Source organism: Trichosurus vulpecula, chromosome 3 (assembly GCF_011100635.1).
Source record: "Trichosurus vulpecula isolate mTriVul1 chromosome 3, mTriVul1.pri, whole genome shotgun sequence".
NCBI lineage: Eukaryota > Metazoa > Chordata > Mammalia > Diprotodontia > Phalangeridae > Trichosurus > Trichosurus vulpecula.
The window spans coordinates 180,177,187-180,192,538 of NC_050575.1; the positions used below are offsets into that span (position 1 = coordinate 180,177,187).

General features: G+C 36.4%; 1 protein-coding gene across 4 annotated transcripts in view; it reads right to left on the reverse strand.

The window, feature by feature from the left end:
- Positions 1 to 2,023: 2,023 nt before the first annotated feature.
- ARFGAP1 (ADP ribosylation factor GTPase activating protein 1) overlaps positions 2,024 to 15,352 on the reverse strand; it is a 33,822-nt gene continuing 20,493 nt past the window's right edge. Inside the window, exons 10-14 of one of the 4 annotated variants that reach the window (XM_036748917.1) lie at positions 14,554 to 14,583; positions 12,511 to 12,567; positions 10,428 to 10,487; positions 8,345 to 8,421; positions 2,024 to 6,409 (exon numbers count right to left, since the gene is read on the reverse strand). In XM_036748917.1, coding sequence (XP_036604812.1) covers positions 6,049 to 6,409; positions 8,345 to 8,421; positions 10,428 to 10,487; positions 12,511 to 12,567; positions 14,554 to 14,583 — 585 coding nt within the window. In that variant the 3' untranslated portion in view covers positions 2,024 to 6,048. The remainder of the gene's footprint in view (positions 6,410 to 8,344; positions 8,422 to 10,427; positions 10,488 to 12,510; positions 12,568 to 14,553; positions 14,584 to 15,352) is intronic. The other 3 variants (XM_036748919.1, XM_036748918.1, XM_036748920.1) reach the window with 3 other exon arrangements.

Genomic DNA, 15,352 nt, shown 5'->3' on the forward strand with positions numbered 1-15,352 from the left:
CCCTGGCTTCCTTCATGTCTCAGCTAAAATTCCACTTTCTAGAGGAAGTCTTTCTCAATCCCTCAATTCTACTGGCTACCCTCTATTGATAATTTCCAATCCATTCAGCATATATAGCCTATTTGTTTATAGTTGTGTGCAGGTTGTCTTCCCCATTAGACTGTAAAGTCAAGAGCAGAAACTTACCTTTCTACGTATCACTAGTAGACTGGAGCATAGTAAATGGTTAGTAAATGTTTTTGACTGCCACAACAAATATCTTAACATCTTGAAAAAATAATCCTTTCAAAATACACATTGTAAAATTTAATACTGGAAACTATCTAAATCCCAAAACGATTGTTTTCCCTACTATGTATTTTCTATAGCAATAGGCAATTTAAGTTAGAACCCAACTTAGATGTTAGGTCCTCCAAGAAACCTTCCCTTGAAACACCTTATCCCTCTCAAGCTTCTTCCCTCATCCCATATATCACTGAACTTTGCTGAGCTCTCTTCACTTACTGCATTCTCCCCTGAAATCATCATTTGTGTGAGACTTTCCCCTCATTGTATTCATTAGACTCCCTGAGATCTTTGTATTCCCACTGCCAAGCATGAGACCTTTCACATAGTACATACATACTTAACAGTTTTTGAATTGTGTTTAAGTATAGAATCTCAGATTCAGAAGATGACTTAAGACATCCAAAGCCCTTCATTTTACAGGTGAAAGAACTGAGCCAGAGAGATAATACAACAGACCATCAAGTCCCACAGTGGCAAAGCTAAGATCAGAACCCAGGCCAGTGGTGCTTTCAGGCTGTATTTTATCTTCAGTCAAATATCTTGGATGTCCTTGACAACAGTGGACCCAAAACAATAGGGAAATATTTACCTTTAGGTGTTTGTAAGGAGGCAGAATAATTGCAAACTGAGATTTAACCACCAAATATCAGCATTAGTACTTGGGGCCCAGGGTAGTTTCAAACAAAATGCATCTTTGTAAATTTTTTTATTGCTACTTCCTAGGCATCAACCATTCCTGCTCCAGAACATACAACTTTGAGGTGCTGTTCCTACTCATTCAGCACTCTTCCCAAACAGTTCTCTCCTGAACAAGGTGTTCAGATTTCTACTTGTAATTCACAAAATGTTAATAGTCAGTCAATAAGTATTTATTAATGTTTAGTGTCACTTAGCAAAGCCGGTGTCATTGAATTAAAGAATACGAGGCAGGGTAGAGGATGTAAAGTGTAAGAAGCCTGAAATGGGAGGAGAAAGCAAGTTCTGAAGGGCTTTGAATGTCAGGATTTTATATGTGTTCCTAGAGGCAATAGGAAGCAACTGGAGTGGGGGGGTGGGGGCAGAGTGTGTGTGTGTGTGTGTGTGTGTGTGTGTGTGTGAGAGAGAGAGAGAGAGAGAGAGAGAGAGAGAAAAGAGAAGAGAAGAGACATGGTCAGACCTTTGATTTAGAAAAATCACTTTAGCAGCTAAATGGAGGACAGAATGAAGTGAGGAGAGACCTGAGGCAGGGAAACCCATCAGCAAGCAGGCTATTACAATAATCCAGGTGTAAGGTGATGGAGTACCTGCATCAGAATGGTGGCAGTCGGGAGGAGAAAAGGGGGCCTTTTTGAGACTTTTCAAAAGTGAAACTGATAGGCCTTGGCTATAGATATGGCAGGAGTTGGGTGTGAGAGATAATGGCACTGGGCCTTATGATTTCATTGGCATAGAAAATTCCCTCTACCAATGCAGGTTGGCACCTTCTCTGCTACTTATATTCTCAGAAAGTTGCCTAGACTACTGAGAAGTTAAGTGATTTGCTCGGGGTCACAAAGCCAGTATGTCATCAGAGGTGGGACTAGAACCCAAGTTTTCCTGACTTCAAGGCCAGATCTCTATCTTGAGCCATGTGCTATCTCATTCACAAGGAGAGTTTAAGAAATACTCCTACATTTCACAGAAATCTGTATGTCCTACATACACCTACATACTTCCTACTACTGACGAGGTAGGGAGATTCATTCAAACAACTGCATCTATTTCTCTTTGCTTTATTGTAATGCTCATTTAAAGGATGACATGGCAGTTTAAGTCCAATACCATTTTTATAGAACAGAGTAACCAGTCACTGAAATTTCCAAATCCTTAAAACATCACAAAAACAGGCCAAGAAAATTAAAGATACAGTCTCCCCTTCTCTTGAATAGCATGTTATAAAATTATCTGCAAGTAACCCAGAGAAAGAACTGTCGTCTTTAAAATACAATGAAGGTCACATCTGACCACTCTATTACAGCATTCTGGAAACTGACTTTGGAATCCACTGTTTGATTAGTTCTAGATATTCCTTCAAACTTTCCCCTAGAGGAACACCACAAGTTTGAAAGTGAGGTGTCTACTACTCTAATCTCAAAAAGGGAGACTGCACCTTAAAACTTTACTTCCTGTATTAGATAAGAAGGCAAATTCATTCACACTTATTAAGATATTGCACAATTATTACAATCATAACATAAATTCTTCACCTACCAGAGGAATGTCACAAAGTCTGGACTGGAAAAAAAAGTAGCAGTGTTATCCTTGAGACCAAAAGATGGGGGGAAAATAAAATTAAAAAACAACTTTGTAAAATTCAAGAGCTAAGACAAAACAACAGCAACAAAAAGTTAAAGCCAATTTTCAAAGGCTCTAGGCTCTTCTACAGTATTCTGATGTGGGAACACTGGAAGATGGATGTGCCATACCTGGGGGCTCAACTACTTGAACCTCTCTGGTTTGTTCTTTCTCCAAGATGTCATCGGAGAGCTGCTACCTATGACTTCGAAGCATACAGGTTAGTCCCTAGAGACTAATATTCACCTATGTAAAATTCTCCTCGACTTCCTTTAAACTGTAATTTATCATCTCAGCTTAATATACCAATTATGATTTTGTGGAGAACAGATGCCAAACAAGTAGAAATGTCTTCATTTCACCACTGGATTGGTATCAAGACAGCCCATGAACCCCCCATAACCACCTAATCCAAAAGGGCAAGAAGTACTAAGAAGAATGGAACATCCTTACTAGGCACTGGAACAGAATCACAACCTATTTCACCCAGGTCATTAAAAAGACTTCCAATGGCAAAGGCTTCTCAATGTCCACCAAGAGGCTTTATTCTTCTCTCAAACTGTTACTCTATTTGGACAGAAGAAATATTGAGTTTCACCCTGTTTTAAAAACACACACAAATTCCTAAACTGAAAGTTGACTTGTTTTTATTTCCGGCCTATTCATACACTCCTTTGAAATGCTATTTGAACAAACACTTATAGCAGTTGCTTGGTGACTGCCAACCATACCTCCCGGAGCTGTGAGCTTCAGGAATATTTTTCTAGAAAAATTTCACTTTCATCAAGTTGTGCTGCACTGAGGTATGGGCTAAAAATATTCCACTTCATGATCTGAATTAGACTTACACAAATCCTAGAAATATGAAATAGTTACTGATGGGCCTAAATATTAACATAAGCACAAAAGGATAAAGAAATGGAATGTTAAAACAAAAAGAACATGCAAGAGATTTTGCTCATCTAAAAGTCTATCTTGATATGGGAAGGTGATTGATAAAATCCAACAATAATAAGAAAGCATACAGAAAGCCAAAATGTCTATGGATCATTTGAGGTGAAAGATAACTTCAACAACAATTAGATGACCCAATCCACTGAGTGACTTCTGTTGACATAAATACTGCTACCATCATACAATATATATACTGCTAAGTCAAGAAAGGGGGGAAAACATTTCATATTTAAGTTAGACAACAAGGCTTTCAGGTTACATGCACTACTGGTTCAAAAATCTGCAGATGACAAGTGATAAAGAGGTAAAAGTTGATGCAAAAAGATTAACGGACAATCAAATCAGTTCATGTTAACATGCATTTAAACGGTGGAGTCTTCAGAACAAAATGACAGGATGGATGAAAAAAGTCTAGGCATTCCTAAAAGAGCAGAGAATCTTGGCCATCATGACAGAAATTCCTATCATCAAAATACAGAACGGTTTTGTTAAGATCTATTTTGTTCCTTGTCTAAAAGAGATCTCCATGTAGAAGAATAGCGAGGTGGTGGAAAGAAGTATGGTTTCAGTTAAACTAGTACACTTAGACCAAATAAAACTCCCATATAAACAAGTAAAAATAGCTCACTAGAAGACTCAATAACTGCAGACATAGAAAAGACATTTATAAAAGGAAAGACAGCAAAATAAAAGAAAATTAAAAATCAAAATAAAAACATCAAGAGTTAAATGTTAACTTGAAACAGGGAAAAATGGTACAGTGACAGCAATGGTGTCAACTTCAAATATGCAAAGTATGATTTTTCCATCTTCAAATCCTGATACTGCCTAGGTGACCAAGATCTAGAACAGTTATAATTTGAAAGGAATGCCCCCCCCCACTCCAAAAAGAATCCTTCTTCATGGTTTTTGACCAAATTTTTCAATACCAAAGAGTTAACATGAACAAACTTGTGTAGATAATAAATATCACCCCTCTTGGGAGTGTAAAAGCTCTATGAAAATCAGTTAAAGGTTTAAAAGGATGTCACATTTTCTGAGGATTTTCATCCATGGCACCATGATTGGAGGTTTAAGTGAGTTCCAGAACTGATTTTAAAAAAGCTATATTAACACTGAAACAGCAAAGAAAATTTGTAGGATACGTAGAGAAAAGCACAGTGATATATTTAGAATAATAAAAATCTGCTTCTCTCGTACATTTCCCTATAAAATTATTCTTCTGGGTAATTTTGTTACAATCAATAGTTAGAATTAAATTTTAATGCTCATTGCACTGATGAATGAACTACAGTGCTAGCAAAAAAGAACGAAAACTGAATCTTTTTCTCAGGTATAACCCAGAGCAAGCAGGCAGGAAGTAAAAGAAAGCAGAGGTTATTCTAATGACTACCTATACAACAAATAAAGTAAAACTAGATTTGGAGAGCCAGAATGGAGATTAAAGTTAATATTTATATTTGGATCCAATGTGGTTTGCCATTTTATTCAATGGTATCTTATTTTTACTCCTTTCATTTTGATATTGTCCCAGTTGCATTCCCTTACAGTATTAACACTGATTTGAAGTTCAAATCTGGGAATGTGACTGTGGTAAAAAGACCTCAAAATAGGTACTGTGAGAAATGCTAAAGGAAAAAGTTACTTAATTAGAGTGTTCATGTTAGCAAGTTAGAGTAGAAAGGTAAAAAGGAATGGCAGAAGAGTACTCTTTTGTAATAATGTTTTAAGTTGAGCTTTGCATTACAAATATCAGCAACCTGAGGGATCTGGACAATGGGAATATAGATCTGAAATGGTAAGACAGAGAAAAGGCAACAGTGACTACGTGGACATCCAAATAGGGGCAGGATGGCCAAAGGTCAGTGTTGTCATGATATTGCTTTCTGTATTTTTCAGTTTTCCAACTCTAGGATTTCCTTCTAAAGAACAATGAAAAAAATCAAAACCCTTTAAACTTAGAAGGCATTTCAATTTAAAAAGACATTTTACAGAAGATCAAAAACATTTCACATAATTTCATTCAGTCCTAACAATTCAGGAAGATGTCTTATTTAGTGTCATTCCAATGAATGTCTTTCATTCTGCATTCACAGAGCTGCAGTTCTTTCTGTTGCCCCTTGATGATGTCATCCGGTCCTGGACTCTCTCTAACATGTCATTAGAATGAAGGCTGCACAAGAAATTCTAGAAAAATTGCACATGCAGTACGGGGCCACAAGAAAGTGCTTGCACTTGAACTGGAAGTTTCTGGGGCAGAACACCTGAAGAAAGTCATCTGGCTTCAAACAGTAGCCCAGGGAAGCTCAGGCGCCTGCAAAGAGCTTTGATGACTGGAGAGCAATGGCTGTGCTGAATCACCTAAGAGAATCTCACTTTGCCTCGTGGGTTATTTTGTCTCAGGTAAAACAGATGTTGGGAGAAATGAAGACTAAGCACAAGATGACCTATAACCGTTGGGAGGCTCCTCTTCACCAGCAGCCAAGGCTTTGTCTACCAGTTCTGGTTGTCCCATCCTTCGTCGGAGGATGCTGCTGCTTTGGCTGCCTTCTTTGGGGCCTTGGTAGTTTTGCCCTCCCCTCCAGCACTTTCCCAGTTGGTTTCCCAGTTCTCCCAGCTGTCGCTGTTATTACTGTTTTTGTTGTTGGAGACAGTTCCTGAGCCCCAGATATCCCAGCTATCTGAGCTCTTCTTCTCTGTGGAATTGTCTGCATATGTCCAGCTGTCACTGCTTGGTGACTTATGGGTCTTGGGGACATCTGAGTTTCCAAAAGTTTCCCAGAAATTCTGATCTATAGCACTGTTCTGGTAGTGTCCTCCTCCACTGTTCTGGTAACTATCACCCTCAGGTGGTCTTTTAAAGAGAAAGAGGGAGGGAAAAAAGCCTAAATACCATTTTTTGAAAATTAGCAACTTAAGCACAACATCAGCATTTCACATAGCTTTTAGATCTTACCTAATCATTATGACCTTCAAAGAAAATACCTTCACTAAGAGATGGCATGTTAAATTCCTGTTCATCCAGAATGGTTGGGAAAAAGAATGCTCTAATTAATTGAAAATCATTATGTATGCCATATGGTGATCAGCAATTTTCAAAGAATAAGCTATAACACTAAATACGTTTTTCAATCTTTTAAAAAAAGATTTAGAAGCCATTTCAAGATCTTCCAGTACTATGGGGTCATTGTTCTAAATTTCAGTTATTATTGAATACCACTACAAACAAATATTCTGCCTATATAAGTCTTTTATTTAAAAAAAAGTACGGGTAAGTCAGAGTTCATATTTTGAAAGAAAAATTATAAACTACATATTGGGTTGAACTAAAATCAAGACCTTCAACCTTAAATTTTGCCATTTTAGAAGAACTAGAAATTATTTGAGAGTCTCCTCCATCAAGTCCTGAGCTCTCTGTACGAAGAGAACAAACTCAGATAGGCTAGAATACATATGCAAAGTTGGTGTTCAATTTTTGTATGGATGTCTTTCTCCTTTCCAAAACAAACACAGAACAAGTCTGAATTAAACTCTTATGTAGTGTGAAGTGCTTTGCAGTTGATCACTTACTTGCCCATTTCCACTATAAACTGTTTTTAAAATATACATACAGCAAATTTTTGAAGAAAGTGAACTTAACATTCCATACAGTTTACAAAGGGAGATCTTGTTCAGACAGCAGGAATCTGACCATTAGTACTGCCTCCTGTTTTGGGTTCTCAGCAATCATCAGTCTGGATCATACTTCTACATTTGAAATGTAATTTTTGACTTATTTCAGTGTATTTTTGGGATATCAAAGGCAAGAGGAAAAAAAAAGGCAACAAGTTGGGTATTTCAGCTACAAGGCCTAAGAAAATTCTAGTACATGTGCACAAACAGCTCTCTTTATACAATGAAGTATATTTTTGATAGAAATATTTATTGTGCATCCTTGTAAAGGTACTAAAACCAAGATGCAGAGGACCTAAGTTATTCTATGCCCTGATTTTTTTTTAACTTTGGAATCTGTTTTGACCACTCTGTTGTTTATAGACTGTCTTTTACCTTTCTTTCTACCCCTAGTGCTTGGCACAGTGCCTGGACTACAGTAGGCAAATTAATGAATAAATGCTTATTGATTGACTGACTACATACAAGAGAAAGAGGCAAAATACAAAGAACACTAGAAATCAAACAGCAAATATATTCTTCTCCTTGTACATCTTCAAGCAGAGGCTGGATAACTACTTATTGGGAACGTTACTGAAGATTCCTTTTGTGTCTGGCTTAAACTAGATGGTCACTAAAGTCCTTTCAAAATCTAAATCTGAGATGCTGTGAAGTATATTTGTGGACTATACATTAAATTATTTAATTTGCAAGCATTTATTTCTTCAATAATTCAAAGCATTTATAACCTCATTAGGATAGGTGTCACTGTCATTGAAACAGTCCTTAACCCTTCCACACCTTAGTAGATATTTGGTCCTCATATGTTTCTGTGGCTAAAAACAAAAAATCACCACCTGGCAGCCAATCTTCTGGTGAAAAGCCTCTCTGCACTTAGCTGAAATGATCTTCAGACAATAGACACATCCTGTTTGAAGCCTTCCCAGCTTACTAGAAACTGCGAGAGCTTGCACTCCATTGGTATACCCTTTCAAGAATTCAGAGTTACCTTCGTGCCAGAGAGATATTAGAGGACTTTGAAAGAGGAGACAGTCTTAACATTCTTGAGAAATTACCTATGTGAAGGACAAAACTAACAAGAAAAATAAAAAGAAGCAGAAGAGAGAGAGAGGCATACCTCTCTGAGGGTTCATCTGTTTTTCCTGAAAAGAAGGTGGTGACATCTCTCCATCCTTTACTGCCAACCCCCTGAACCTGGAAGAAAGGAAAGACTTTGTCATGCCTAAACCCTCCTGAATACTACATGAACTCAGATTTCAGTTAATGCAATAATGTTTAATAATCAGAAAAAAATTAAACGCTAAACAAAAAACAGCAAATAAAATAATGTCCAAAACCTGTTTCAGATCTTTTTTTTCCCTTACCTTTGAGCACTTTTCATATTGTCCCTAATGGCAATCAGTATCATTACCTAGTATTTAGTAATGGTTGTTAGGGCATTGTACTGGGGATAAGGGTTGATTCTACCCTTGAAATTTCACATAGTGATGATACACTAAAACCAAAAATCTTCTAAAGTTTTAAATTTAGTCAAATAATTTGTAACACTAACGTAACATGAAATTTACTCAGCTGTTTCAAAAGATACAGGCACACAAATCCTCTTTAAAAGTAGCATACTTACAAAGCAAGCTCCCTTTTATCTAAAATTCGAGATGACCAAAATTTCAAATAACCATGTTCATCATTATATGTCCTGATGTCTTCTGAATCAAATGATGGTAAGTATCAGTTTTAGTGATAAGTATATTTTGTGTTCTCCTTCTCTGGAAGTTGATAAACTCATAAATGGCATGTAGGGCAATATCCAGTTAAATAATTTCAGTTACATTTAAGGAACTTTTACTTGATGCCTACCATGTGCAAGGTCCTATGCTGGGCACTACAAAGGTTAAAAAAAATTTATAAGAAATGGCCCCGAATTGTGAAGGGGTTTTATTGAATTAAGCAGAGCAGCTCACAATGCCTAACTATTCTAGATAAACTGCAGTAGCTTACTGCAATAATCTTTCTTAAACATCTCTCTTTTAATTCCGCAGTAGTGGAATGTAGGAGAATGTTAGCACGTAATTCAGTTCCAAGAAACGGATTAAGCATTTATATAGCAGTTACTATGTGTCAGGTACTTTACAATTGTTATTATTTTCATCTTATTTGAACCTCATGATAAGCCTGGGAGGCAGGTGATATTATCTCAATTTTACAGTTTAGGAAACTAAGACTCAGGATCACATAGCTAGGAAGTATCTGAGGTCAAATCTGAACTCAGGTTTTCCTGATTCCAGGACCAACACCATATCCACTGCACCACTAACCACTTCAAAAAACAGAACTGGTGAATTGTGAAGTGAAGCACAATAGAGCATGCAAAGGAAAAATAATTAAAAATGAGTGTATTAGGAAGTCAGAGTTTCTAGCTTAAGAATGAAAATAAACAGTAGTTGATTTTAGCTACCACCATTAAGAATACTTGTGACTTTAAAGTCTATTCACTAACATTTATTTTAGTAAAATGAAAACACTGTCAAAACTTCCAAATAATTATGGCAACATCTGATACCAATCATTCAATGCCTTTGCTAACAAACATCTGCAAATGCCACGTGCCTCCTTTAAAACAGCAAACTGTTCAAAAACAAGGATATTCCCCAGGAGAGAAAGGATCTTTTGCTGGGAAACAGGACAATGTACACATATCCTCAATATTGATTCTAAGTTAATAATTTACTCTTTGGAACTTTGGAAGTTATCCAAAGTGACAGGTACTTTAGTAAAACCCTGCAAGGCACATCCCAAATGGACAGTTAGAACACTTACCACATGACAAATCAACGGCAGCAAGATAAGAACAGGAAGAAAAGAGGCAATAGATGTTAATAAGCTTTAAGTCTACATATTAGTTTAAGCTGTCTCCATATTCCTCAAATACACAGAATCTAGTACCACTGAATAGCCCACCTTGTGCCTTGACAAACAATACCTCATAGACATGAAGCAGATGTCACAGTGTCAATGTTGCCCCTCCTGAATTAGCAGAGGAGGAACTGAATAGTCAAAATGAGTAGCAAGAAGTGACATTATTTCTTTCTTTCAGGAAAAAGAAATGCTTAAATTGCTTTAAGTCTTTAACAGTGTGAAACAGAATATGGAGACTGGCTTAACATTTGTGCCTGGTGTTGACAGGCAAGACCATTCCCTACCTTGGTTGCCAAATGAGATACCCCACTGGACACATCATCAAAAATCTTTCCCTCTTTTACCTATGTGAATCAAAATGTTAGCAATTAGTTATGAGTCATAATAGCAAAACATGTTTCCCTCTAACCTTGAAAAAGGAAAAGACCAAATTAAAAAGCAATTAAAATGTATGGACAAACTACCCAAATTTTACTACCACCATTTTAGAAGAATGCTTCTTAAGCAGAAAGGGGGAAAAGGGAAATGCCTCTAAACAACCTTTAAATCTTCTTTTTTAGTACTACACTAAGAAGTCTGATTTATGCATTAATGAAATAAACCACAGTTAAATCTTTCAATTTTGGCATGAAAATCTTGTTCTTATTTCTTTAAATGCTATTCTATCTTGCAGAAAGGCATAAAAAGTTCCTGTAAGAGAGGAAAAGAACTACTTTATATTTCAGGTGAGAATAGAAGTTGGTGAGCTTTAAGGGAGTTTTTGCACCCTCAAATGCTTTTTGTAACTATTTTCTCCCCAAGAAAAAGGAAGAGCAGCCTATAGATGAATGGTTTGATCTCTACCTGGATTATTCTGTGCTTACTTTCTTTGGAAGATGAGAGACAGTTGATCTCTGTGCAGGGCACTGTCTCAACTTTAAACTATTTTTTTAAGGCAGAAACTGGCACCTATGATGTGGTCATCCTTATGATAGAGTAGCTAATACAGTGGATAGGATACTGAACATGGAGACAGGAAGACCTAGGTTCAAATCTTGCCTGATTGATACTACCTACAAGATCAAAGGCAAGTCATTTTAACTGCTCTGAATCAGTTTTGTCATCTATATTTAACAGTGTTTCTTAAATTGTGGGTTGTGACCTGCGTATGGGGTCACAAAAGATCTGGCAATAGTAAAAGGTTTTTGAATATGCAATAACCAAAAATTAATTAAAATCAAATGCAAAAATTAATTAAAAATCAAACGCATAATGAATCTGAGGGGTTCCTGGCAGCACTTGCCCGTGTAGCATTGTGCAACTTCTTTGCAGCCTTAGTTCTGAACACATAACAGGCACACCTTGCACTGCACGTCATCATAACATGCCAACAAACGCTGCCAGAAACACCTCAGCTCAGATTCAAGATTACTATATGTTATGAATTGCAGTTTTTACATTAGTATGCAAATTTGCTTTCATCTTTGATAAATGGTAAAATTATATGTATACCAAAGAATTGTTTTAAAATAAATTTCTTTATGATTTATTATTAGTAAATGTTTGATGTGTATACCTATTTTATAGACCTATGTGCCCAGTGTTGCATAATAATTTCTTGGGTGAAAAGGGGTTGTGAGTGGAAAAAGTTTTAAGAAGCACTGACCTATATATAAAATGTTGGCGTTGGACTGGATGGCTTCTGAGGAAGCTTCCATCTTTAAATCTAGGATCTTATAAACCAGGGAATGCCAGCAACTACCTGCAGCTTTTTCTCCACCACCATTTTACCATCTACCTATCTTTTCCTCTTCATTCTCTTTTACTTTTTCTTTTCCCTTTCTATTCTCCCTTTTTTCATTCTCCCTTGCTTTTCCAGATGGTCTATCAGAAGTATTCAGACTCCAAACACTGCTGAGTCTTGCTGGTGGTAGGTACTCAAGGCTAGAGTAATGATTGCTGACTCCTGATTTAAATAATCCGTACAACCCACCACTACAGCTTGTTTTGTTGTCCCAATTAACAATCTCCAACACGGAGCTGGAGTAAATAGTACTGATTTGCATGATTATTTAGAGGTGTCATTCATAGGTTAAATTTTGTATCTCACTTATCCTTGACTGGAACAGTAGTTCTGAAATTATCAGACACAAAGTGAAGGAAAATGAAAGCTTACATGAGAAGATTTAAAGGCAATACAAACTGAAAATGTTACCATAGACATTTTTGCCACAGAAACCTTTGATGCACTTAACTGGTACAAAGCAGAAATTATACATTTAAATATATCTAGCTACTATGTAGCTAGCTACTTGTGGAAAGGAGGACTGAAAAATAATTTTCTTATAGAACAATGATTGTCTAAGTAATTTGCTGGTAGCCAGTTACCTTTTCCTGTGCAGGTTTGAGAACATTTTCATTTAAACTGTGACCTAACTCTGAAGCCTATTTAAAATAAAGCAAACAAATAAAAAGAAGTCAGTTATATTTTCCTTTATATAAATACAGCCAACATTTACTGCCTTCAAGAAGCTGGTATGCAGGCATTAGCAACAACACAGAAAAGACTCAAGCACGGCATTACAAAAGCAATGGATGGGTAGCTAAGCATATGCCATAATACTCTGAAAAAATTCTTTAAGACAGAAACCCCAATTAGTTCTCTTGCCCCCAAAAGCTTAAACAAAGTATTCATGAATTACCTGGGAAGCAAGCATAACCTCCACCCTAAGTCCATAAAGATGGCCTTTCTGGTTAAACATTCAAGCTAAAGAGATATACACATGCACAGATTTACAAAGACTTACACAGACATTTAACATCCCCACCCATTCCAGGCAATCTTGTAATTCTGAACTATATTGTGCTTCTAACCTTTCCTGTCAATTATCTTGATTATCATGAGCCACAGGTCTTACTTTCCATCCAGGAAATATGCTCCTTCTTAAACATGTAAGTATAGCTTCCTGATGCAGGCAAGAGCATCTAATAACAGTTTCAAATTCCTTGTTAGTAGGCAATAACAGAAACCATACCCATGTCAAAGGATATCAGTAATGTTTTATAACTTATTCTTTTTTTCCTATAAGAATATAAAAAACTGAGGAAGGAAATAAATTTTGTACTATTATGTGCCTTTCATTGGGGAAGAAAACTAAAGGCCACATAAATTGTATGCCCCATACAAACACTGTTATCGCTCAAATACAGTTGTTTTGGGGGAAGTGGAAACAAAGGGGATAAAAAAGGAGCAAATGGTAGGTCTTACAGCCTCACTCATGCCTGTAAAAAGCAACAACTCCAGTATCTGAATTTTCCATCCTGCCCTTAATTCTTCTTCTCAAATGAACTGCTTGTAAGGCCCTCAAATTGGCCTGCAGAACAAAGAAGATTTAAGATGGCCTAATTTTAAGCAGTTCAAATTAAAGCAAACTTTAGAACTAAACAGTACCAGCAATGACAGGAAAACAAAATGAGCCAACCTTTTAGTATATACTAAGAAACCACTGAAGAAGAGAAGAGATGCTCACCAGGAATCTACTACTATAAAAGGTAGAACTGCTAAATGATAGTAGCCAGGAATTATACAATCATTGTAGAAAGGCCTCTTGGAGAGCATTTGTATAAAAAAAAAGTCTTTTCTTTTATTCAAAGACTATACAAGTTAATATGTAGTTTTTCTTTTAAAAAAAAAATTACTTGGGAATTAAATTCAAAATACGGAAGCTTTAAAAAATACAGAGTCCATCAATATTAATCTAATGGAACATGCACTGGATTTGGGGTTAGAGAACCTAGGTTCAAATTCTAGATCTGCTATGTAACACCTGTGTAATCTTGGGTAAGTAATTTCATCTTTCTGATCTGAGTTTCCATATCTTCTAATTCTATGACATAAGCACAAAGCTAATTTAATTAATTAAACCATAACTCAATAACTAAGTTTCAAAAAGGCCTTCTAGAGGCTGTCACACAAAAAATTGAGGCTAGCTTGTTTAGAACAGGCCACCTGAGTACTAATGAAGGCATGCATATATATATATGTGTGTGTATATATATATGTACACACACACACACACACATATATATATGTCTCTATCTCAATCACACAAATATCCCATGTAAAAGTTCTACCACCAACTGGCACAGCTATGAGCTATCACTCCACAGATCACAAAGCTACCACTGCCACAAATTCAGATTTACTAAGCACTCATGAGAGCAGGTTACTTGTACAAGCAGCATAATAGTTCAAAGTGACTTTACTTAGGCTAAGACATACAAAATGATGCACACAATAGCATTAAAGACAATGAACAAAAACTGCGAAAAAGTTTATGAACAGCAGTCCACAGCCCAACAGCAATAAGCATGTACTCAGCACAAATAGTGGTAATGGCCCATGCACAAGAATGTATGTGAGGGCTTTACCGGCTCTGGTTGCTGCTTGTAGCCCCAAAACTTGACCCAAGAAAGGCGCAGAGAAGAAAAAGAGAAAGAGAGCAAGGAAAGCAGAAGCAGCATTTAGCAAAAACTGGAAGCACTTCACAAGTAGGTTAGGTTAAGTGTTAAATTCATTTCTATTTACACCATCTATTGACAAGGTGAACTTCCTTCAACAGATACGAAATTGTGATGAATTTATTTTTACTGGCAGTTAAATATGGCTGCTGAAACTAAATACACTTCTAGTTATGGTTGTGAATTTCAACTGCCAGGTATGCCAAGGTTCAGATTGAGAGTGTTGTAAGGAAACAATACTCTCTATATGCACACTCTTGCTAATAGAACACTTTATGTGTTTAGTAAACGGAAAATCTTAACTTGTGCCATATTTCCACAATTATAAGGGAGTAGGAGGGGAGCTATGGTTTATGTAGACAGTATTTACTTCATTCAAACTAGGAGGCAAATATCTGACTAAATTTTGGGTCTCATACCTGCCACACACTCAATCGATACAGAATTTTCCCATTTCTGATGGTCCATTCTTTAGTTTTAATGGAAAAACCATAATACTGGTGATGAATGCAAATTGTTTTAATCCAACTCTTCAATTTCTTGATCTCAAAAATCTGAGATCATTTGATGAAAATAAATGGAACAGAACAGACTCTGGGATTAAAAATGCATGGTAAACTTAAATCTGTTAGGATACAATCTTTCCCTTAAAATCTGCTCTCATTACAAAAAGAGGCGCTTTTATTCCTGGAAACATTTCAAGTCTATA